Raw genomic sequence first — 17,560 nt, forward strand, 5'->3', positions numbered from 1 at the left:
ACCTCAATGGACTTCTGGAAGCCAGCACAAGATGTTATTATTACATAACTAATGCCACCTCCTCATTGTCAACATTCTTCTAACTCTTCTCTATTTTGCTGCATAAAAATCCAACCACCGTGAAAAATATTTAAATGATATAGCCTATGATCTCTCTAGTACACTTTCTAGTACATTTTCATTTTTTACTGTGTTCCATGCATTATGAAATCCCAACTGTGATGAATTACACTGTGGCTGCCATCTTATTATAGTTCCAGACAGTGGAAATCTCGGCCAGGGAGGCTTGTTGAATCAAATCACCAAACCAACAGTAGCCTACCAAAGTTTCCTGTGTATCCTTATATGTCATCCTGTGGGATCTCAAATTACAGCTGTTGAAAACAAATTAGTAGTTTTTAAAATTGAAATTGGAACACACTTTTGCATAATAATAAGTCTTAGATTTAATAATATAGTACAATACATTTTTTAATCCACCCCCCCTCAATCCTTTTAGTAGCTTTAAGACCAAAAACCCAGGTTAAGTTTATTTCTGCACACACATACTTTTTAAAACCAAGACTTATGTTTATCTCCACAACTGAGATTCCTTATCTTCAAGTAGAATGTTAAAATTCAATATTGTTTCCCCTTCTTGCCCCGTACTTCATTAACAAGTTTGAAGAGCCACAGCAAATGGAAATGGTCCTCCTGTTCTGAACAAATTTTAATCTGGATTTTTAATTTCTATATGTGTGCTGGTAATCAATTGCTCATTAGAGGCCATCAGTCCTCCTTGTCATTCTTGAATTGCATTAAAAGCATTTGGCCCTTTGCCATGGAAATGTGTGCATGTGACAAAATTATGAACAGAAGCAGCTATTTTTTTTTTAAACACACTGATTAAACCCCTTGATGACATAGTCACACTATATTTCTGTAACTATAATTATGTAAACTGGCAGTCTTTCCATTTAATTCACACAGTTTCAAACACTGGCAGCCCCGTTATGATTTCATCCTCAAGATTCACAGTAAATGCATGTGTTTCTTTGTGATCCAAGGTTCATTCCAATGTATTAAAATTCAACTTGTGCATCAAATTAGTAAGAGTATAGCACATCACACTCACGTCTATTTTTGTGGTGATTTATAGCAATATTTATAGGTGAGAATCTTATTTGAAATTTATAGGAATGTGTGTTATTATTCACAGAAGTAAGAATACTGTTGGGGCAATAGCATTTATCTATCCATTATCTGGATTTGGGGAGGGGATAATGAAGAAATGTGAGTCACATACAGTATTCACACAAGAGATAAATGAATTAAAAGTGCTGACAAGAGTTTTTCTGATTGATTAGTGTAGATATGAAGGTAAATTACATCTTTGTTATGTTAAAGGGGTTCTTTTCATACAGGATCAATATTTTATCACCATGGTGTAAACAGACAGTAATGCAATGGGAGATTTAGTAAAAACTAAAAAGTGAGGGTTGCAAGAGTATGCAGAGATTTAACAAGTGGGCCTGTGGTGTGGCATTGGCCAGGAGATAAGACCGGGACATTGTATATAACTCAAAAATAGAGCTGAAATAGTCAGCAAGACTGATGAAGACTTGACAGGGAGGTCATTGGCATGGCGACCATTCAATGGTTTGGCCATTATGAATATGGCAATATCTGTGACTTATGGAATTTAGAAGAACTACTTGTTCCCCAGACCTATTCCTGCAGTTGGAGTTGGGGACTGGGAGCCAGCAAAGTATAAAACCTTAACAAGCAGATGCCGAGAAGACAGTACAACTTGGGGAATCGTGGTGGTCAGGACTGGGTGAGAAAAATGAACCAAGCCGGTGTGTGAACATTCAAAGTGAAACAAATAACAGGAGATGTAGGATTTCTTGCCTTGCTCAGGAGAGAGGTCTCTTTGTGCTGCTAAGAAAAGGAGCTAAAAGGAAACACATGCTGATAAGAGCACAAATCATCACAACTGCAGTAACAGCAGCCAGGATGAAGGAAGAATACCTTGTAGAAGAGAAAAATAACAGCAGCTTCTGTTTCTATGTAAATCACCACCTGGGAAGGGCAAGTGTGGAGCTCAAGGGGAGGGCATAAAGAAAAGTTCAACTAGCCTCAGATGTCTATCTATCTGTCTACCCAATTCCTATGAAGAGGGATTGATAGAAGATTAGTCTGATGTGGAACATATTTTAGCCATAGTATTACACAAACATACATTTACACACCACAATCCCCCATACCTGTGAATCCAATTCTTGATGTGTCATTTGGCTTTCTGGCTATCCCAATTATAAAGGCCTTGATTTGGATCTCGGTAGAGACTACATTAATTGTGTCTGTTGGTCCACCCATTACAATAACCCATGTTTATACAATCCCTATCCATGCTTCTGATGCAACTAAGTAATACCCCACCCCCACCACACACACACACACACACACACACACGCACACACACACAGAGCCCAGCTGGATTAGAAGCCAAGAGATCCAAGCGCATTTATTCCTCAAACAATTATGGTGTGCCCACAATCTGCCAGACACTGTGCTAGGTGCTGACACTGTGGTACACAATAAAATAAGGGCTGATCCTGACCCTTAAGAAACATGAGGATCTGGTGGCAAAACAGATACACTATGAGAGGAGCAGATTGTGACATGCTGTTATGAATAGATTGTTGAGGGAGTGCAGAAGAGGATTTGGGGGAATCAATAAAGGTATCTGGAAGAAGGTAATTGGATCTTAAGGGATAAACAGACGGCTGACAGTCTCAGAGGAAGGGCACTCTAACAAGGAAAGATTGGTGAATCCATCAGGAGATGGTGAATGGCAGGGTCTGTTTTGGAAATGACAGGAAGTTTGTTGGGGACGGAGTAGACAGGATTTGTTAGATTCAGGGGACTTGGGGAAGCTGGAAAAATAGTCTGGGCCCACCCAGAGTTCCACGTTAGGAAATTTTCCCTGATAAATGTGTAGTAAGAAGAGGGGGGAGAAGGAATGGAGCAAGTTGGGGACTGAGGGAGTAGATGCTTGGAGGAGTCATTTTGGAGAACAGAATGAAAGCTAATTAGAGATAACAAATGGAAGGTCACTGCTTTTTAATTCTAACTCTATTATTAAGAATCATTATGTAAGTCATTTATATGCTTTCAGACAAAGTTCCTTCATCATTAACATAAGGAATTTGGACCAGGTGATCTCTATGGCTTTCCAACTAGACATGTGTTAGTATTCAATGAAAACATTCAATTTATAGATGGAGAAATTAAAGCTCAGGGGCAATAAGTGTTCAAAGTGGGAAGCTTGAGACTAGTGAAGCTGACATTCAACCTATGTCTACAGACTCCAATTCCTGAACCTATTTTGCCATGGTACTGTTAGATCACCATATATGTTATTCTTGACATTACTCTTATTTTTTACATTCATAAATTGTGCTTGGTCAAGCAAATTCCTTTTTTGCAACAGATAATACAGCATAGTCTTTATCTCTATGTTCTGTTTGGTATAATTCAACAATTTAGAGGCATACTAAATATACAAAGTGCACAAAGTTGTTCCAGGAAAGAATATAGAAGTGTGGGATAAGAAAGCAGTGACATCATTAACGTTCCTCTCTCTCTCACCTGCCATATCTGATAGGTCACTGTAAGTCACTGACTCCATCTACCAAAAGTCTCCTGTAACTGTCCTCTCTTTCTCATTCATTCTATTATTCCTTCCTGACTAGACTATCATCCAAGGCTGGTCCCATTGCCTCTTGTAACTTCCCTACCTATATGTTTAGACCCCAGATCTTTTTTTAATATATTTTATTTTTCAATTACAATTTACATTCAATATTCTTTTGTACTAGTTTCATATGTACATACACCATAGTGGTTAGACAATCACATACTTAACTAAGTGTTCTCTGATATTTCCAAAACACTAATTCAAAAGAATATATGCACCCCTATGTTCATTGCAGCGCTATTTACAATAGCCAAGATATGAAAGCAATCCCAGTGGCCATCAGCAGAGGAGTGTATAAAAAGGTTGTGGTACATATATACAATAGACCCCGGATCTTATAAGATTCCTCCATTCCTCCAAAATTTAAAAGACACAATCTTAGCCTCCATTCATCCATGCACAATGCAACCCAAGCTTCCTGTCAGCCTCAGCTGCACTTTCATGATCCATTATTTCTTGCATAACTCATCAATTTTGGTCCCAAATCTTAACCTCAATATTCCTTCTGCCAAAAAGGATGAATTAACTCACATCCACCTTAATTTACACTTCTTAACTTGATCTCTGCTTCTCTATTTCCTGGTGCCATTGCTTTCATTTGGACCACCCCAAGTCCCCTCTTGAAGATTACTGGATCCACACAACCATATAGGCCAGAAGATTTTTTCCAGAACACACCTCTGGTCACTGTTGTTTCCTTCCATAGATATTCTTTGAATTTAGTTTACAATTTGAACTCTTTAGCACAATGCTATAAACTGACTTGGGTTGCCCCCAGCCCCAAATTTGTATGTTGAATCCTTAAATCTCCAGTGTGACTGTATTTGGAGATAGGGCCCATAAGGAGGTAATTAAGAATTAAGAATAAATGAGAACATAAGGGTGGGGCCCTGATCCATTAGGATTAGTGTCCTAAAGGAAGAGATACTATAGTTCTCCTTCTCATTCTCCCTCTATAATTTGATTGTTATTGTCTTCTCTAGATTAACCTATCACCTATCCACTCTGATATTGTCTGTCCTATCACATATCACCGCCTCCATTTCACAAAATCACCATATTACCTCTGGGCCATGATCGTTTGGTGTGTCTGCAATGCCTGTCTCCTCCTTATGAGTCTGGTTAACTCCTACTCTTTCTTCCAAATTGAACCAAATGGGTCCGTCAACCTCCTTATGTACTTGCATGATATCTAATGACCTCATCTATCATAAAAGTTATCATGCTGCACAGCAATGACCCATTTCCTTGTCTCTTTCCTTAAAGGATTCTTAGGAAAGTGGCCACTTTTTAAGCCTCTGAATCCCTCTCTGCCTATTAAGAACATATTGAATATCTGCATATTTTAATTATAACATTTTTAGATATAAAAATAGATATAGACCAGACAATCTTCTCTGTCATTTGTCATCTGTAGCTCTTAAAAGATGATCTCTATTTCTCTTTGTATAAGTGTCCTTCTCTGTCAAATCACAACAATGATACCAGGTTGCAGATTGCTGAAAGATTCATTGTAAAACTGTTAATGATTATGGATAGTATGTAAAAAATGCTCATTGAAAGCTGGGTGGTTCCAAAAAATATCTAACCATCCTTCAATGGTCAATTCAATTGTACATGTGCAATGAAGCCTGTATAAAGATCCATAGATAAAATTGATTGTTCCCTCTCCTCTCCTTTTGCAGACTTTGTTTTTAGCTCAGTTGTAGCATTGATTAGAGTTTCCTAACATTAGAGTGACTTATACATTTATCTGCTTCATCTCCCCTGGTTATAAGACCTGGTGGGAAGGAACCGGTATTTTCAATCTGCAGTATTGGCATGTACTCTATAAGAAAGACAAATAATGAAATAGGTTCTGTGTATCGTGCTACATTGTCCCTAATAGATTTTAGATTTTTCAGAATATTCTTCACAATGTCTTTATTTTTAATTGTTATATAATTGACTTATAATGTTATATTAGTTTCAAGTATACAACATAATGATTCGACAAATGTACTTATGGTGAAATTATTACCACGGTAAGTCTAGTTAACATCCATTTCCACACGATGACAGTTTTTTTCTTGTGATGAAAATTTTTAAGATCTACTCTCTTAGCAACTTCCAATTCATCAATCATTTTTCAAATGTCAACTAGAGCTGCTCAATCTGCCCCAATCTTCCCATTTCTGAGTTATTTTGCCTTTAATTAATTGGGGTTGACCCAATTATAGGCTATAAATCCTTGCTAAGGGTTCATTTTGGTTTTAAGTGGGATTTGAACTCAAATATGAGATTGATTTTGCCAGTCTAGTCAGCAAGCAAATAAGAAAAAGCACATCCTTCTGCCTCTTCCAAGCGTCTGGCCTCCTTGTAGGGCTCCCTATTGTCTGAACCTAACAAGAAGCCAGATGGAAAAGAAGAAACGCTATCAGTGGAGTCCCCACCACAGCATTATAACACACAACATAAAGAGGTGTTAGCTGAGAGGCAACTGCCTGTTGACTGCCACACTGATAATTAATAATGAAAGTGAATGAACCTTTTATATTGCATAGTCTCGTAGCTGGTTCAATGACAATCCAATGCTTTCCATCCACGAATGAGTGAAGCTTTCATTGGTGTTGTCCCAGTTGGGGGATGTTAAACACCTGCCAATTTTCTCATCAAGCAGGTAGGGGTTTTGCTTCTAAAGAAGAGTGCATGGTCTCCAAAATGGGCTTAAGAGTTTATCTTTAAAGAAACTACTTTCAAATAAAAGAAGAAGCTAGGAATAAGGAAAGAACTCTGGAAAGTACAATTAAATCCTGGGGAGATTGGATTTCGGCTGCTTGATGGCACAAGTGGTGTGAATTCCAGCATAAGTGCCATTCCAGAATGAAAAACGACTCTTGGGCCAGAAAACTGACTGGTGCTAAAGTTTCTCTAATTAGTACAGTACTGAGTGCTGGGGGACAGTCCTGACAATGAAGCGTGTCAGTTTGATAAATGAATTACTAGCGCTATTCTGCTGACTCCCGGACACAACGCTCAAGATGGCCTCGGCTAGTAAACAGGGGTGGAAAACACATCCTCACACAGTTGCTTCATGCCCGAAAAACAAGTAATTTAGCAGAAGACCGCTGGACACAAAATTTGAACAGAGCTCAGAGCCCATCAAAACATGGATTTCATGGCTTGGCGTCTGGCTGCTAAGCAACGGATTTATGACATCAAAACAGAGTTGTAAAAGTAGGATCCTGGTGCCAACTCTGGGTAGTTCCCATTGAAAAGAAATAGCTGCGAACACATTTCTCTAGGTCTTAAGAGATCTGATTTCCCTGGGATAGGAGAGCTCAGGTCATTTCTCCTCTGGCCCAGAATGTGTTTTCCACATTCTGAAGCATTAGGTGGAGATTAACTTTGCATTTTTGAAGTACGCTCAAGTGCATGCTGCATAAGGGTCTCAGAGTATTTTTCTCAGTTCCTTAATAGCACTCTTTTAAATTAGGTGCATGTATGCATAACACACATGCTTTTCAGATATTTGGTTCTCATCCAGTTTGATGTATATACCAGAAGGCCAGCCCCAAACTAAATGGCAACTGTTTCACTAAAAGTGTGATTCTGCTTGGTGAGGAGGCCAGAGAGGGCCCATGCAAAATGCTTTCCATGTGTGGACCAAATAAGAAATAAGTGTTATTATGATACTTATGAGCAATAAGATAGACTGTTCATTTATTTCTCCCTTGCATTCATCTATTTAAAATATATACTGGTAGGTTTCAGAGCTTGGAAAATAGGAAATGTTAGCTACCCAAACTAAAACAAATCCAGAAAAAGCAACAGACATCATTTAGAATCACTGACTAGTTTTCCCTTTTCCAGGGAAGCAATTAGGAACACTGTGGGGCAGGAGGTAAGAAGTAACAGTCTTCTATTAATTTTTTAAAAAGTATGGAATGTGCATTTGCATTTAAAAAGGAAAGTGAAGCATTAAAATGACCTACTCTTTGGAGCAGTTTGCCTACAAAAGTATTTTTCCCTTTGTCTTTACAGAACTTCCTTCCATAAACTCTCTGGAGCCTCCTTCTTGGCAGCCTCTTGTGATGTAGCAAAGCAAGAAATCCAGACATGGAAAGTTGCTCAAAAAAAAAAAAAAAAAAAAAAAAAAAAAAAAAAAAAAAAAAAGAAAGAAAAGAAAGAACTTGGAAACCAAAGAAGAAAGAAATAGTTTTACAGAACTTCACACTGAAGGATGCAAAACAAATGTTCTTCCGTTTCAAAGGTGAATGTTGTGCAGAGAAATGAAAGGATGTTTCCAGGAGATCAGTTCATGAGGAGACAGATTTTCCATGGTGCGTATAGCACTGTGTCCGGCTGGGTTCTCCCTAAGCTGCTGCCCTCTGCTGTCTTTGTTTACTTGTGGTTTACATTTATGTCTACCCCAGAAACCACAAGTTTTTCTCCACTCCAAATTTATCAACACGTTTTCTTCATGCCAAGGGTACCTTAGTGAAAAAAAAAAGGGGGGGGAGGGGGGGAATTTGGTAGTGGAGCTCTGTGATTCTAAAACCTCCTGCAAGCCACCACTGAATTTCCTATCCTAGCTCTAGTTGCTCCATTTCGTCCCAAGGTTTTGCATACTCTTTCAAAGTTTCTAATCCTTCATCTACACTGGGTGGATCTCAAACACTTAAAGAATGAGCTTTAAAAGTCGCTTCTAACCAGGTGTCTGAGAGGCACAACTTAAAACTACCAGTTAGAGAAGAGTTGTGCAAATTGAGGCTCAGAGCTGAGCAAGCCAGGCTCAGAACCAGCCCAGACTTTGGTGTCTGCATGTCACATTCACATGGTGTCTGATGATTGTGCAAATAGAGATTGTGCAAATAGAACCTCTGGGCCTATAAAGATCAATGTCTTTCCCTTTCTGTAACCGTCTTCCTTAAAGGAGGAAAACATGAGAAAACATTCTGCCCCATGTCTTAACTCTGCCCAGATCTTTCCACACTGGAGCTTCAGAAACATTCATCCCAAACACAAAAAATGTAAGCTGAGTGTGACCTTTCACTGAGCAGGCAATGCTGGCGGTGCACTGGGCATCCAAGCCAAAGGCGTTACCAAGAAACCTCACAAGATTGGGTTTCTAACCAAGGAACCTCACAAAATTGGGTTTCTACATCCTCCTCATCCTCCTGCATTCCTTCCTTCCCAGGAATGAGATTCCAACAGGGTGGACATGCAAGAACCTCATCCGGAAGCCAGACTGACTAAAGAGTCCTTGCTTCGGAAGCTCTTCCCTCAACTGAATGTGGAAGAGGCTTAAGTACGAATGTATAAACATCACAAAGGAAGGTGATGGATAAAAATGACTACAATGGATGGCCCATCAAGCCCATTCCATGGAGTTGGACAAAGTTCTATTTTCCCTGATTTCCAAGACACACTTGCTTTTCCCCTTCCCCACTTAGCTATCTTCATTTCCCCCAGCATCTAGTCCCTTCTTATCCTATTGATGCATCCATGACACCATATCTTGGACTAGAGACATCCTGCCTGCCTGACTGCCTGATTGATTGATTGATTGTCTAAGCAGCTCTGGTTCTTTAAGGCTGGGGCGGCTGCTGGGGTTACCCTGAATACAGGAGCAGAGTGGGTGTCCTGCAAGAAGCAGGTCAGCATATCCAGAGGGGCAGGTGGTTTATGAAAGACGCCAGCAACCAGTATGGCTGTCCCACGCCCCGACCTCCGTCCACCCGGCTGGACCTACCTGGCGAGTGAAGAGGATGGCGGCATCGTAGTGCTCCTCGTGGTCGTCCCCCAGCTGGTTGTGCTGGTGCTGCCACTTGCAGAAGTTCTTGAGCGTGGTGGCCGCGTTCTTGCTCACCTCCAGGCTCTTGTCCTTGTCGCCCAGCACCACCACCTTCACCACGGCCAGGCGGATGTGGTTCTCGATGCTGGCGTGGCTGTACAGCCGGTTGGCGATGGAGGCCAAGGTCAGCAAGTAATGCTGCAGGCCCCGGCCGTACAGCCGCGCCATGGACGCGTCGGCCACCAGCAGCAGCTCCACCTGGCGGGCCCGGGAGATGGAGCGGCGCCGTCGCCGCCACCAGGTCTGTGGTCCCTGGTCCCCGTCCGACGGCGGAGCCGACCGGTCCAGGAGCTGCGGCGCCAGCGTCCAGCGTCGGTCCGGGCTGCTGCGCCGCGAGGGGCGCTCGAGGGGTCCCGTCGGGGACGCGGGGGTCTCGCAGCTCGCGCGCGGCGGCAGGGCCTCGAAGCTGAAGCCCTCGCGGGTGTAGGCGTGCAGGACCCGCGTGGACCCGTCTCCGTACACGCGCCCGACCTCCGCCTCGGCCCGGGGCCCGCGCAGCAGGGGCTTCAGGGTGTAGCGCGCGTGCTTGACGGCGAAGAAGCCGTCCAGGCCGCCGCAGAGGTCAAAGACGGCCAGGGACCGGGGGCTGCCGTCCACCGTGCCCCGGTAGAAGCAGTGGCCCCGGTGGCGCGCGGTGGCGCTCGGCCCGCCTCCCGAGGGCACCAAGCCAGCGGCGCCCACCGATCCATCCCGCTCCAGGTCCAGGAGGAACCTCCGGCCGCCCGCGTAGACGAGGTAGCCCACCTTGCCGCCGCCGGAGTAGATCTGGTCGATGTTCTGCACCAGCCCGCGGCTCCTGCGCTGCGGCGCCAGGGGGTGCGGGTGGCCGGGAGGCTCGGCCCGCTCCCGCGCCTCCTCCCCCTGCCGCCGGCGGGGCTGGGCGGCCGCAGCCGCTGCCGCAGCCCGAGGCTGCCCGGCTTTATCCTGGGCAGGTGCGGCGGCGGGGCCGGCGGCGAGCAGGGGCAGGCGGAGCGCGCACAGCAGCAGGGACGCCCACCTGAGCAGCATAGTGCGCTGCCCGCGGGGAGGGGCTGCGCGCGGGGACTTTATGGGTATTTGTTATTCGCTCTGGAAGGTGCCGGGGCGGGAGGGGTTGGGGGGGCACACACTCGCTTGCAAGTTGAGTCAAGTGTCCTGGGAGGGGGACCCAGCAGCAGCGCCGGCCCGTCCGTCCGGGCTGCCGTGCCAGCGTGCGAACTTTTCTTTGTTGGTTTGGAAAATGTTTGGATTCGTGCTCCGGAAAGAGGGGGGGAAAATAATAAAAAGGAGAAAAGCCGGATGGTGGAGATTCAGCAAATATGAGAAAAAGGAGGAAGGAGGGGGACCCAAATCCTCCCCAAATGCAGCCACGAAAAGTAAGGAAGGTGACGTGCGCCGCCTCCCGCCCCCGGGACCCGTGGGCAGCGGGGGCTCCACGCTCCCGAGCTCACTTTCTTGCTTATTGGGTGGCTTTCTTCGACTCGAAGGAAACCAAGAGGAAAGGAAGCAAGAAAGAGAAAAAGGCCATAAAAAATTAAAACAAAAACGCCGGGGGCGGCCTGCAGCGAGCCAGCGAAGCGGCGCGTCCGTGTCCCCTCGGATGCGGTGTCCTCCTGGCCGCGGTCATCCCCAGTCGGCCGCTGCGAGCGCCGAGAGCAGCGCGAGCGCTGTGAAGATGCGAGGAGGTGGAACAATGAATTTATAGCGGCATGCCATCCTGCAATGGCAATTTCAACAATTCGTCACTGCAAGCTGCCTCTTAAAGGGAGAGCTTCCCCCACCACTCCCACCCTTCCCGGTCCGCGCCTAATCAGATGGGGGAGGGCGGGCGGGCGAGGGGGGTGATCGAGGAAAGGGAGACCAGGAAGGAGGAAGGAACCCGGCGAGGTGGAAGGAGGGAGCAAGGACGGGGGGTGGGGGGCGGGGGGAGAGCAAGTATTTGGGTAAGAAAAACAGAAGATTTCCTTGGCCTCATTTAAAGCCACAGCAGCTCCGGATTCGTCTGATATTTCACAACGAATTGGGGTTGGCTAACCTCGGCTTACCTCATCTCCTGAAGGGGTGTTTGGTGTGTTTTGAAAGTTACTGAGACATTTCAAGTCTCTCCCTGCCTCCTTCTCTCCAGCTTTTCTTTCCTCGGGTAGGAAATTCCTGCCGAAAGTTTTTCCCCTTTGCACACCCGCGCGCTCCGGCCTCTTAAACGTTGCCACTCCATCCACCGGCAAAGGGCTTTCGGCTTCCCATGCGCCCCCCGCGTCCAGCTTCCCGTGCGCCCCCAGGTCCCGCGCGCCACTCGCCTCCTCCCAGCCGTCCCGGGACCGAATTTCTCCCCCCTCTCCCACCCCCCACCTCCCACCCCCATTCCCGGGTCTGAGGCTCCCGACAGTCGCCAGTCTCCGGGTTAGGGCTCCGGGTGACTAACTTCTCCCAGCCACCAGCAGAGGGGCCGGGCCGCCCGAGTGCCGCAGGCGCTTCCTGGCGCGTCGCTGCGCCCAGAGCGCTTCGGTGCCCCCAGCTGGGCCGCCCTCGGCCTGGGAGCTCCACGCCTTTGTGTGCGAGCCCTGGGCTCCCCCCTTTCTCAGGCGTGCTTTGCATCAGTGCCCACAATCTGTCACCTGATCCCGGACGTCTGGAGCTTCTTTTGCTTGGCTTTAAGAAGGCTGGGCCAGAAGGAGCTAACTCTTCAAGGGAATTTTGCTCATTTTTTAAACATGTGTACCCACACTTTTCTTCTTTCAGCCTAAGTGATAATAAAATGATCACTACTGCTATTGGCATTTATCTCTCCTAAAACAACTAGTTATCGCCCTAGGCTCTGACTTGCTATCATTCTCAGAAATTCCTTTCAGGAGAAAAAGAAGACTTGGTTGGGGTGGGCTGTAGGGTGATGCAGATTAGTGCTTCTTAGTACCTCAGTGGTATTGTCACTGTGCCTTGGTTGTCCCTTCTTTGTTGCTTCTGATTGTCCACTCTAATAGGAAGAAAAAAATATCCAATGACTTTGTAACCATTACCTGGTAACTGTCAGAGGGCCTACTGCAGGGGCAGGAACATCCTCCTCCCGCCATTATTCCTCACACAAATAAATGAATAAATGGGTGAAAAATGGATCCGGTATTATTAGCACACTTCTGTCTTTCCTTGTGTGTTTAACTTACAGGGATGTGGAGGTCTCAGTGGACCCCAACCTGCTGGTGGTATTCCTCGATCCTTGGTAAGCGAGCTGATCGCTTTTCACGGAGAGGATCAGGAGTCCTGGGCTGATGTGAGGTCCTCCGAGTGGGAATGAACCCCAGGATGGAATCCTGGAAGTGCCCAGCAATGGTTCCCATGGCCTGTGCCTGGTGCACCCTCTGGAGCATCTGGGTGGCATGGGAGTGAAACATGTCCTGAGTTTAGTTCACGTTTATAATTGAAGTGATCACTGAGGTGGGGGTTTACCCAACAACCCCCCAGTGGATTCTGAAATACCTCTAGAACTGGAAGGAAGTTGCTGTTGCTGAAGGCCATTGTCTTTTAATCAACCAACCCCTCAGTGTCTCCTCAGTCAGCGAGTTGCCCATGGCCAATACTACCAGTTGAATATTTTGAGGAAACAGACATTCAGGATAAGTATAGAAAGGAGAACCTAGGTTTCTGCAGGCATCTCTGTGCCGCCAATAGCCTTCAAGTGTTGTGGGTTTGTGCCTAGAGAAAGCAATGTCTCTCCTGCCAATGCCAGTGAAAAGTAGTCCAATATTTGACACTAAACACCATCTCTAAAACAATTTTAGTCATTTTAACAATTTCATCATTGTTACTCAAAGGAGCACTTTGATAGGCAGCTTAAATGACAGTGGTTTACATTTATTAATTACAACTAGAGGCCCAGTGCACAAAATTTGTGCACTCGGGGGCGGGGGGGGGTGTCCCTCAGCCCAGATTGCGAGAGGGCATAGGCCAGGCCAAGGGACCCCACCAGTGCACTATCAGGGCCAGGGAGGGCCAGCCAGGTAGGGACTGCAGGAGGGCTCCAGGGCATGTCCAGCCCATCCCGCTCAGTCCCGATTGGCCAGACCCCAGCAGCAAGCTAACCTACCAGTCGGAGCATCTGCCCCCTGGTGGTCAGTGCATGTCATAGCGAGTGGTTGAGCGGCCTTAGCATATCATTAGCATTTTACGCTTTGATTGGTTGAACAGAGGCCCAGATGATGGGACACTTAGCATATTAGGCTTTTATTATATAAGAGATTAGTTAGCATGTGAAGAAATTCTAACTGAATTGTCTTCTTAGTGAACGTTTTTCTGTTCTTTCTAAAACACTACATTTCTCACATGAATCATGTCTCTGAATTTTATGCCTAACTCTAAATTTAATTTAATAATGCATTTGTACTCATACAGATTATTTAAATGTTTAGAAATACATCAAAGAAAATGATAGAAGCAGATAGAGCTCCAAATGTGAACATCAAGAACTAAATATTTATAGAACCATATATCCACAAGGTAAGGAATTCTTCCAGTTTATAAATATAATGAGAAATTCTTACATATTCAGATAATTTCTACTTGGATTTAACTTTATTTTTTGTAAAAGTAATTTGGATACTTTATGAAGTACATTTGGCGATACTTTTAAAATATAACCCTAGTGGGTTAGGATGAACTGCTATGTTCCAAAAAGAATTCATGCCTTTCAGTCCAAGGAAGTAATTTGCACTGAATGAAAGTAGCTTGCATTTATTTATTTATTTATTTATTTATTTATTTATTTATTTGACAGTAGAACGACAAAATCTATTAGCAATCACGTTCAAGTGGACTAATGGCTAGGTTATTATTTCATTATTCCGGGTAGCAGTTTTACTTGTGCATATTTAATGAGGAATTCCCACTGGGTTTACAGAGTGTCTGATCAAACCTGAGACATAAGTTTACATTTTCCAAAAGGAAGAGAGACTTTTGCTGCCGACTGTTACAGTGGCAAGTTATCTTGGAGGTTATTTAAGGCAACTGCCTCCACTTACCAGTGAGAAACTAAGAGTAGAGACCGAAGTGCTTAAAGAGCCCACAAGTGGCCAGCTCCTCCGAACCTAAATCTCTTCCCCCCTTGATTGGTGCTCAGTCTACAACACCTCTTAAAACTTATCCGGTTCAACAAATATCCTTCGAGGGACCGTTGCAAAGTGCTCCGTGAGGGTCTCTGAAGGCGTATAAAGATGAATAAGCCATGATTAATGTTCAGAGCAGCTCATGGTTCAGAAATGGAGCCAACTTCCCAAGAGAGACTTGGTATATGAGCCGGAAGCTACAAGTATAGAGGGAAGAAAGCAAGAGAATGGCTCCTGCAGGTCCTCCAAGATTTGTGTCTCCAGTACAGCTTCACTCCACAGGATTTGTGCATCCTTGTAGGTTGTATTTTCTCAAATTTCCATTTGCCAAAGTATCATTTCCTTCCTCTCTTGCATCTATAATTTTAACGGGAAGAGTGAGGAAGTAACAGACAATAAAACATTCCCCTCCAAACAACACCTGCTCCTTACCTCCCATGTAGGAGAGTTGCAGTCTCTCAAGATCCCTACCCGTTTTTTTTTTTCTCTTCCCTAGACCTTGCAGTATTTTCAGCTCCGTGACCATCATCTTCCTCAGTGGGAGGATGGTAGAAGCTGGGAGCCGAGCACTCCACCAGGACTTGAGGCCATGCAAGCCGCCCGAGAGACCTTGGGCCAGCCTTTTCCTCCAGTGTCACTTAGCTTTGCCAATTCTAGTTTTCATAAGACTTTCCTCAAAACCACAGGTTATTTTAGGAACCTCATATAAATGCAATCAAGCAGTGTTTGTTCTGTGACTGGCTTATTTTTCACTTATAATATCTTGCAGGGCCACCATGTCATCACACACAAAATAGTCAAACTCACAGAGGCAGAGAGTAGAATGATGGTTGCCAGGGGCCAGGGCAGGGGAAGTGGGGAGTTGTTACTCAATGAGTATAAAGTTTGAGTCTTGCCAGAAGAATAAGTTGTCAAGATCTGTACAACATCGCGCCTGCAGTTAACAGCACTATATTGTACACTTCAAACACTCCTAAGAGTAGATTTTGTGTTTGGTTCTTACTACAAAACCAAACCAAACGGAACATAACACTTTGGGAATAAGAAAAGGAAATGGATGAACTATGCTAGCTTTGATAGGAATCCTGATGTTGTAAAAGGTGAAACTATATCTGAACAGTCCTTCTCTTCTTTTCCAGCCTTTTACCTCCATCTGTATCTCCTCTAATGTTCCTCAGTGGTCCAACATGCATCTTTAATATATATTGATTTCAGAGAGGAAGGGAGAGGGAGAGCGAGATAGAAACATCAATGATGAGAGAGAATCATTAATTGGCTGCCTCCTGCATGCCCCACACTGGGGACTGAGCCCACAAACGGGGCATGTGCCCTGACTGGGAATCAGACCATTGCCCCCTGGTTCATAGATCAATGCTCAACCACTAAGCCACACTGGCTGGGCCTAACGTGCATCTTGATCTTGACACACTGGTACACGCCCACAATCTCCCACACATTAGACACACCAGGCATGTCAGTATGGGTGTGCTCACACACACTCATCTAAACTCAGTTTCCCCTCTAGGCTGCACGGACGGTGAGTAGAAAGTCCTGATCAAAGCTGAGATAAAAGGAAAGGGGGTTCTACCAACTCTACCTTGCCCCTTGCAAACAAAACTTCCTTGGGACCTGCAGTGTGGACATTTTATTTTTCCAGGGACCGTTCCTGCATTCCTGATAAAACTCACAACATTTTACCTGCTATCTGCTTAGAAGCAGGCCCTCTGTGGTGATGGATAACATATGCTTCGGAATCAGTTTTACCTAATAAAAGAAAAGAAAATTTTGGAAAAGCTACATTTTCATTTTTCTTATACACAGGAATTTTATACTGTCTAAAAGTCTTCGAATGAATAATGTACATGTGTATTATTTAAGACATACAGGTGCTCTTGGTAAAGCCAAACCGACAAGTCAGTTTTATGCTGACCAGCTGTGAAATGTTGTTTTAGCTTTTCTCACGCAATTATGTGCATATTACTTGCTTTTATGAGTTCCCCCAGTTCTGCTTTTTCCATTTATTTTCCGGAAATCATCTCAAAATCAAACCTTACTGGAAACACATGGAAAATCAGGAATTTCCAGCCTAGAGTCATTCGAAACGTTTGAGGTTTTTATTTTTTCCTACATGATGGCAAATTCAAGCAAAGATTTCAGATTGCTGAATGAGTAGTAGTCGTAGTTATAATTGTAGCAGGTAAGAACTCTTGGTTCGCAGCCCTGCAATTAGGTGCTTAACTCAGGAGTGTCACAGTCTTCCTCGAAACTATCCAATCTTTCCCTATGAACTGCATTTCCCTTATTCTGATAGTAAAGTAACCTCATTGGCGACTACCTCATTTACCCCTGCAGGTAAGAAAATGAAAACAGTATCGGCCTAATCAATAAGGCTGCCTCCCACCCATGACGCTGGGGTCACTGCAAGTTGCTTACATGGTTCAAGAAAAAGATACACAGTATTCTTTTCCCATGACTGCCCGTAGACTATTATATCTCTCGAATACACACCTCCCTGATCAGGTACTAGCAGGTGGAAAACCAGTCATCCAGGTTATGTTCCTACATGAGGATGGGGGTTCAGGGAAAGGCATTGCAGTTTTTGTTTTTTTTTCTTTTATTTAGGTGGTGTCACTCCTCCTATCATCCTCCTCCCAACCCCTGAATCATATTGGAAACAGGAAGGGACAAGGCCACCATTGCAGGTGGAATGAAGGAAGATTTGATTCTAAATCCCAGAAAGGAACCCCTTGTGGGGCAATCATCATGAACTCCCCTTTCACCACCAGCTGAAGTGCCTCCAAGTCCCAACGAGGTTGCCACCTCTGACCCTTGAAGATAGGGGAAGATGAGCGTCAGGCAGCAGGAAGCCAGTAGGATGTGGGACTTGTACAGTTCAAGGTACTAACCTTG

General features: G+C 44.6%; 1 protein-coding gene across 4 annotated transcripts in view; it reads right to left on the reverse strand.

The window, feature by feature from the left end:
* ADAMTS5 (ADAM metallopeptidase with thrombospondin type 1 motif 5) overlaps positions 1-11,304 on the reverse strand; it is a 50,113-nt gene extending 38,809 nt beyond the window's left edge. For 2 of the 4 annotated variants that reach the window (XM_036348348.1, XM_036348349.1), the window contains exon 1: positions 9,477-11,304. In XM_036348348.1, coding sequence (XP_036204241.1) covers positions 9,477-10,586 — 1,110 coding nt within the window. In that variant the 5' untranslated portion in view covers positions 10,587-11,304. The remainder of the gene's footprint in view (positions 1-9,476) is intronic. The other 2 variants (XM_036348347.1, XM_036348346.1) reach the window with 2 other exon arrangements.
* Between the last annotated feature and the right edge of the window lie 6,256 nt (positions 11,305-17,560).

This window comes from Myotis myotis, unplaced genomic scaffold, assembly GCF_014108235.1.
Source record: "Myotis myotis isolate mMyoMyo1 unplaced genomic scaffold, mMyoMyo1.p scaffold_m19_p_2, whole genome shotgun sequence".
NCBI classification, from domain to species: domain Eukaryota; kingdom Metazoa; phylum Chordata; class Mammalia; order Chiroptera; family Vespertilionidae; genus Myotis; species Myotis myotis.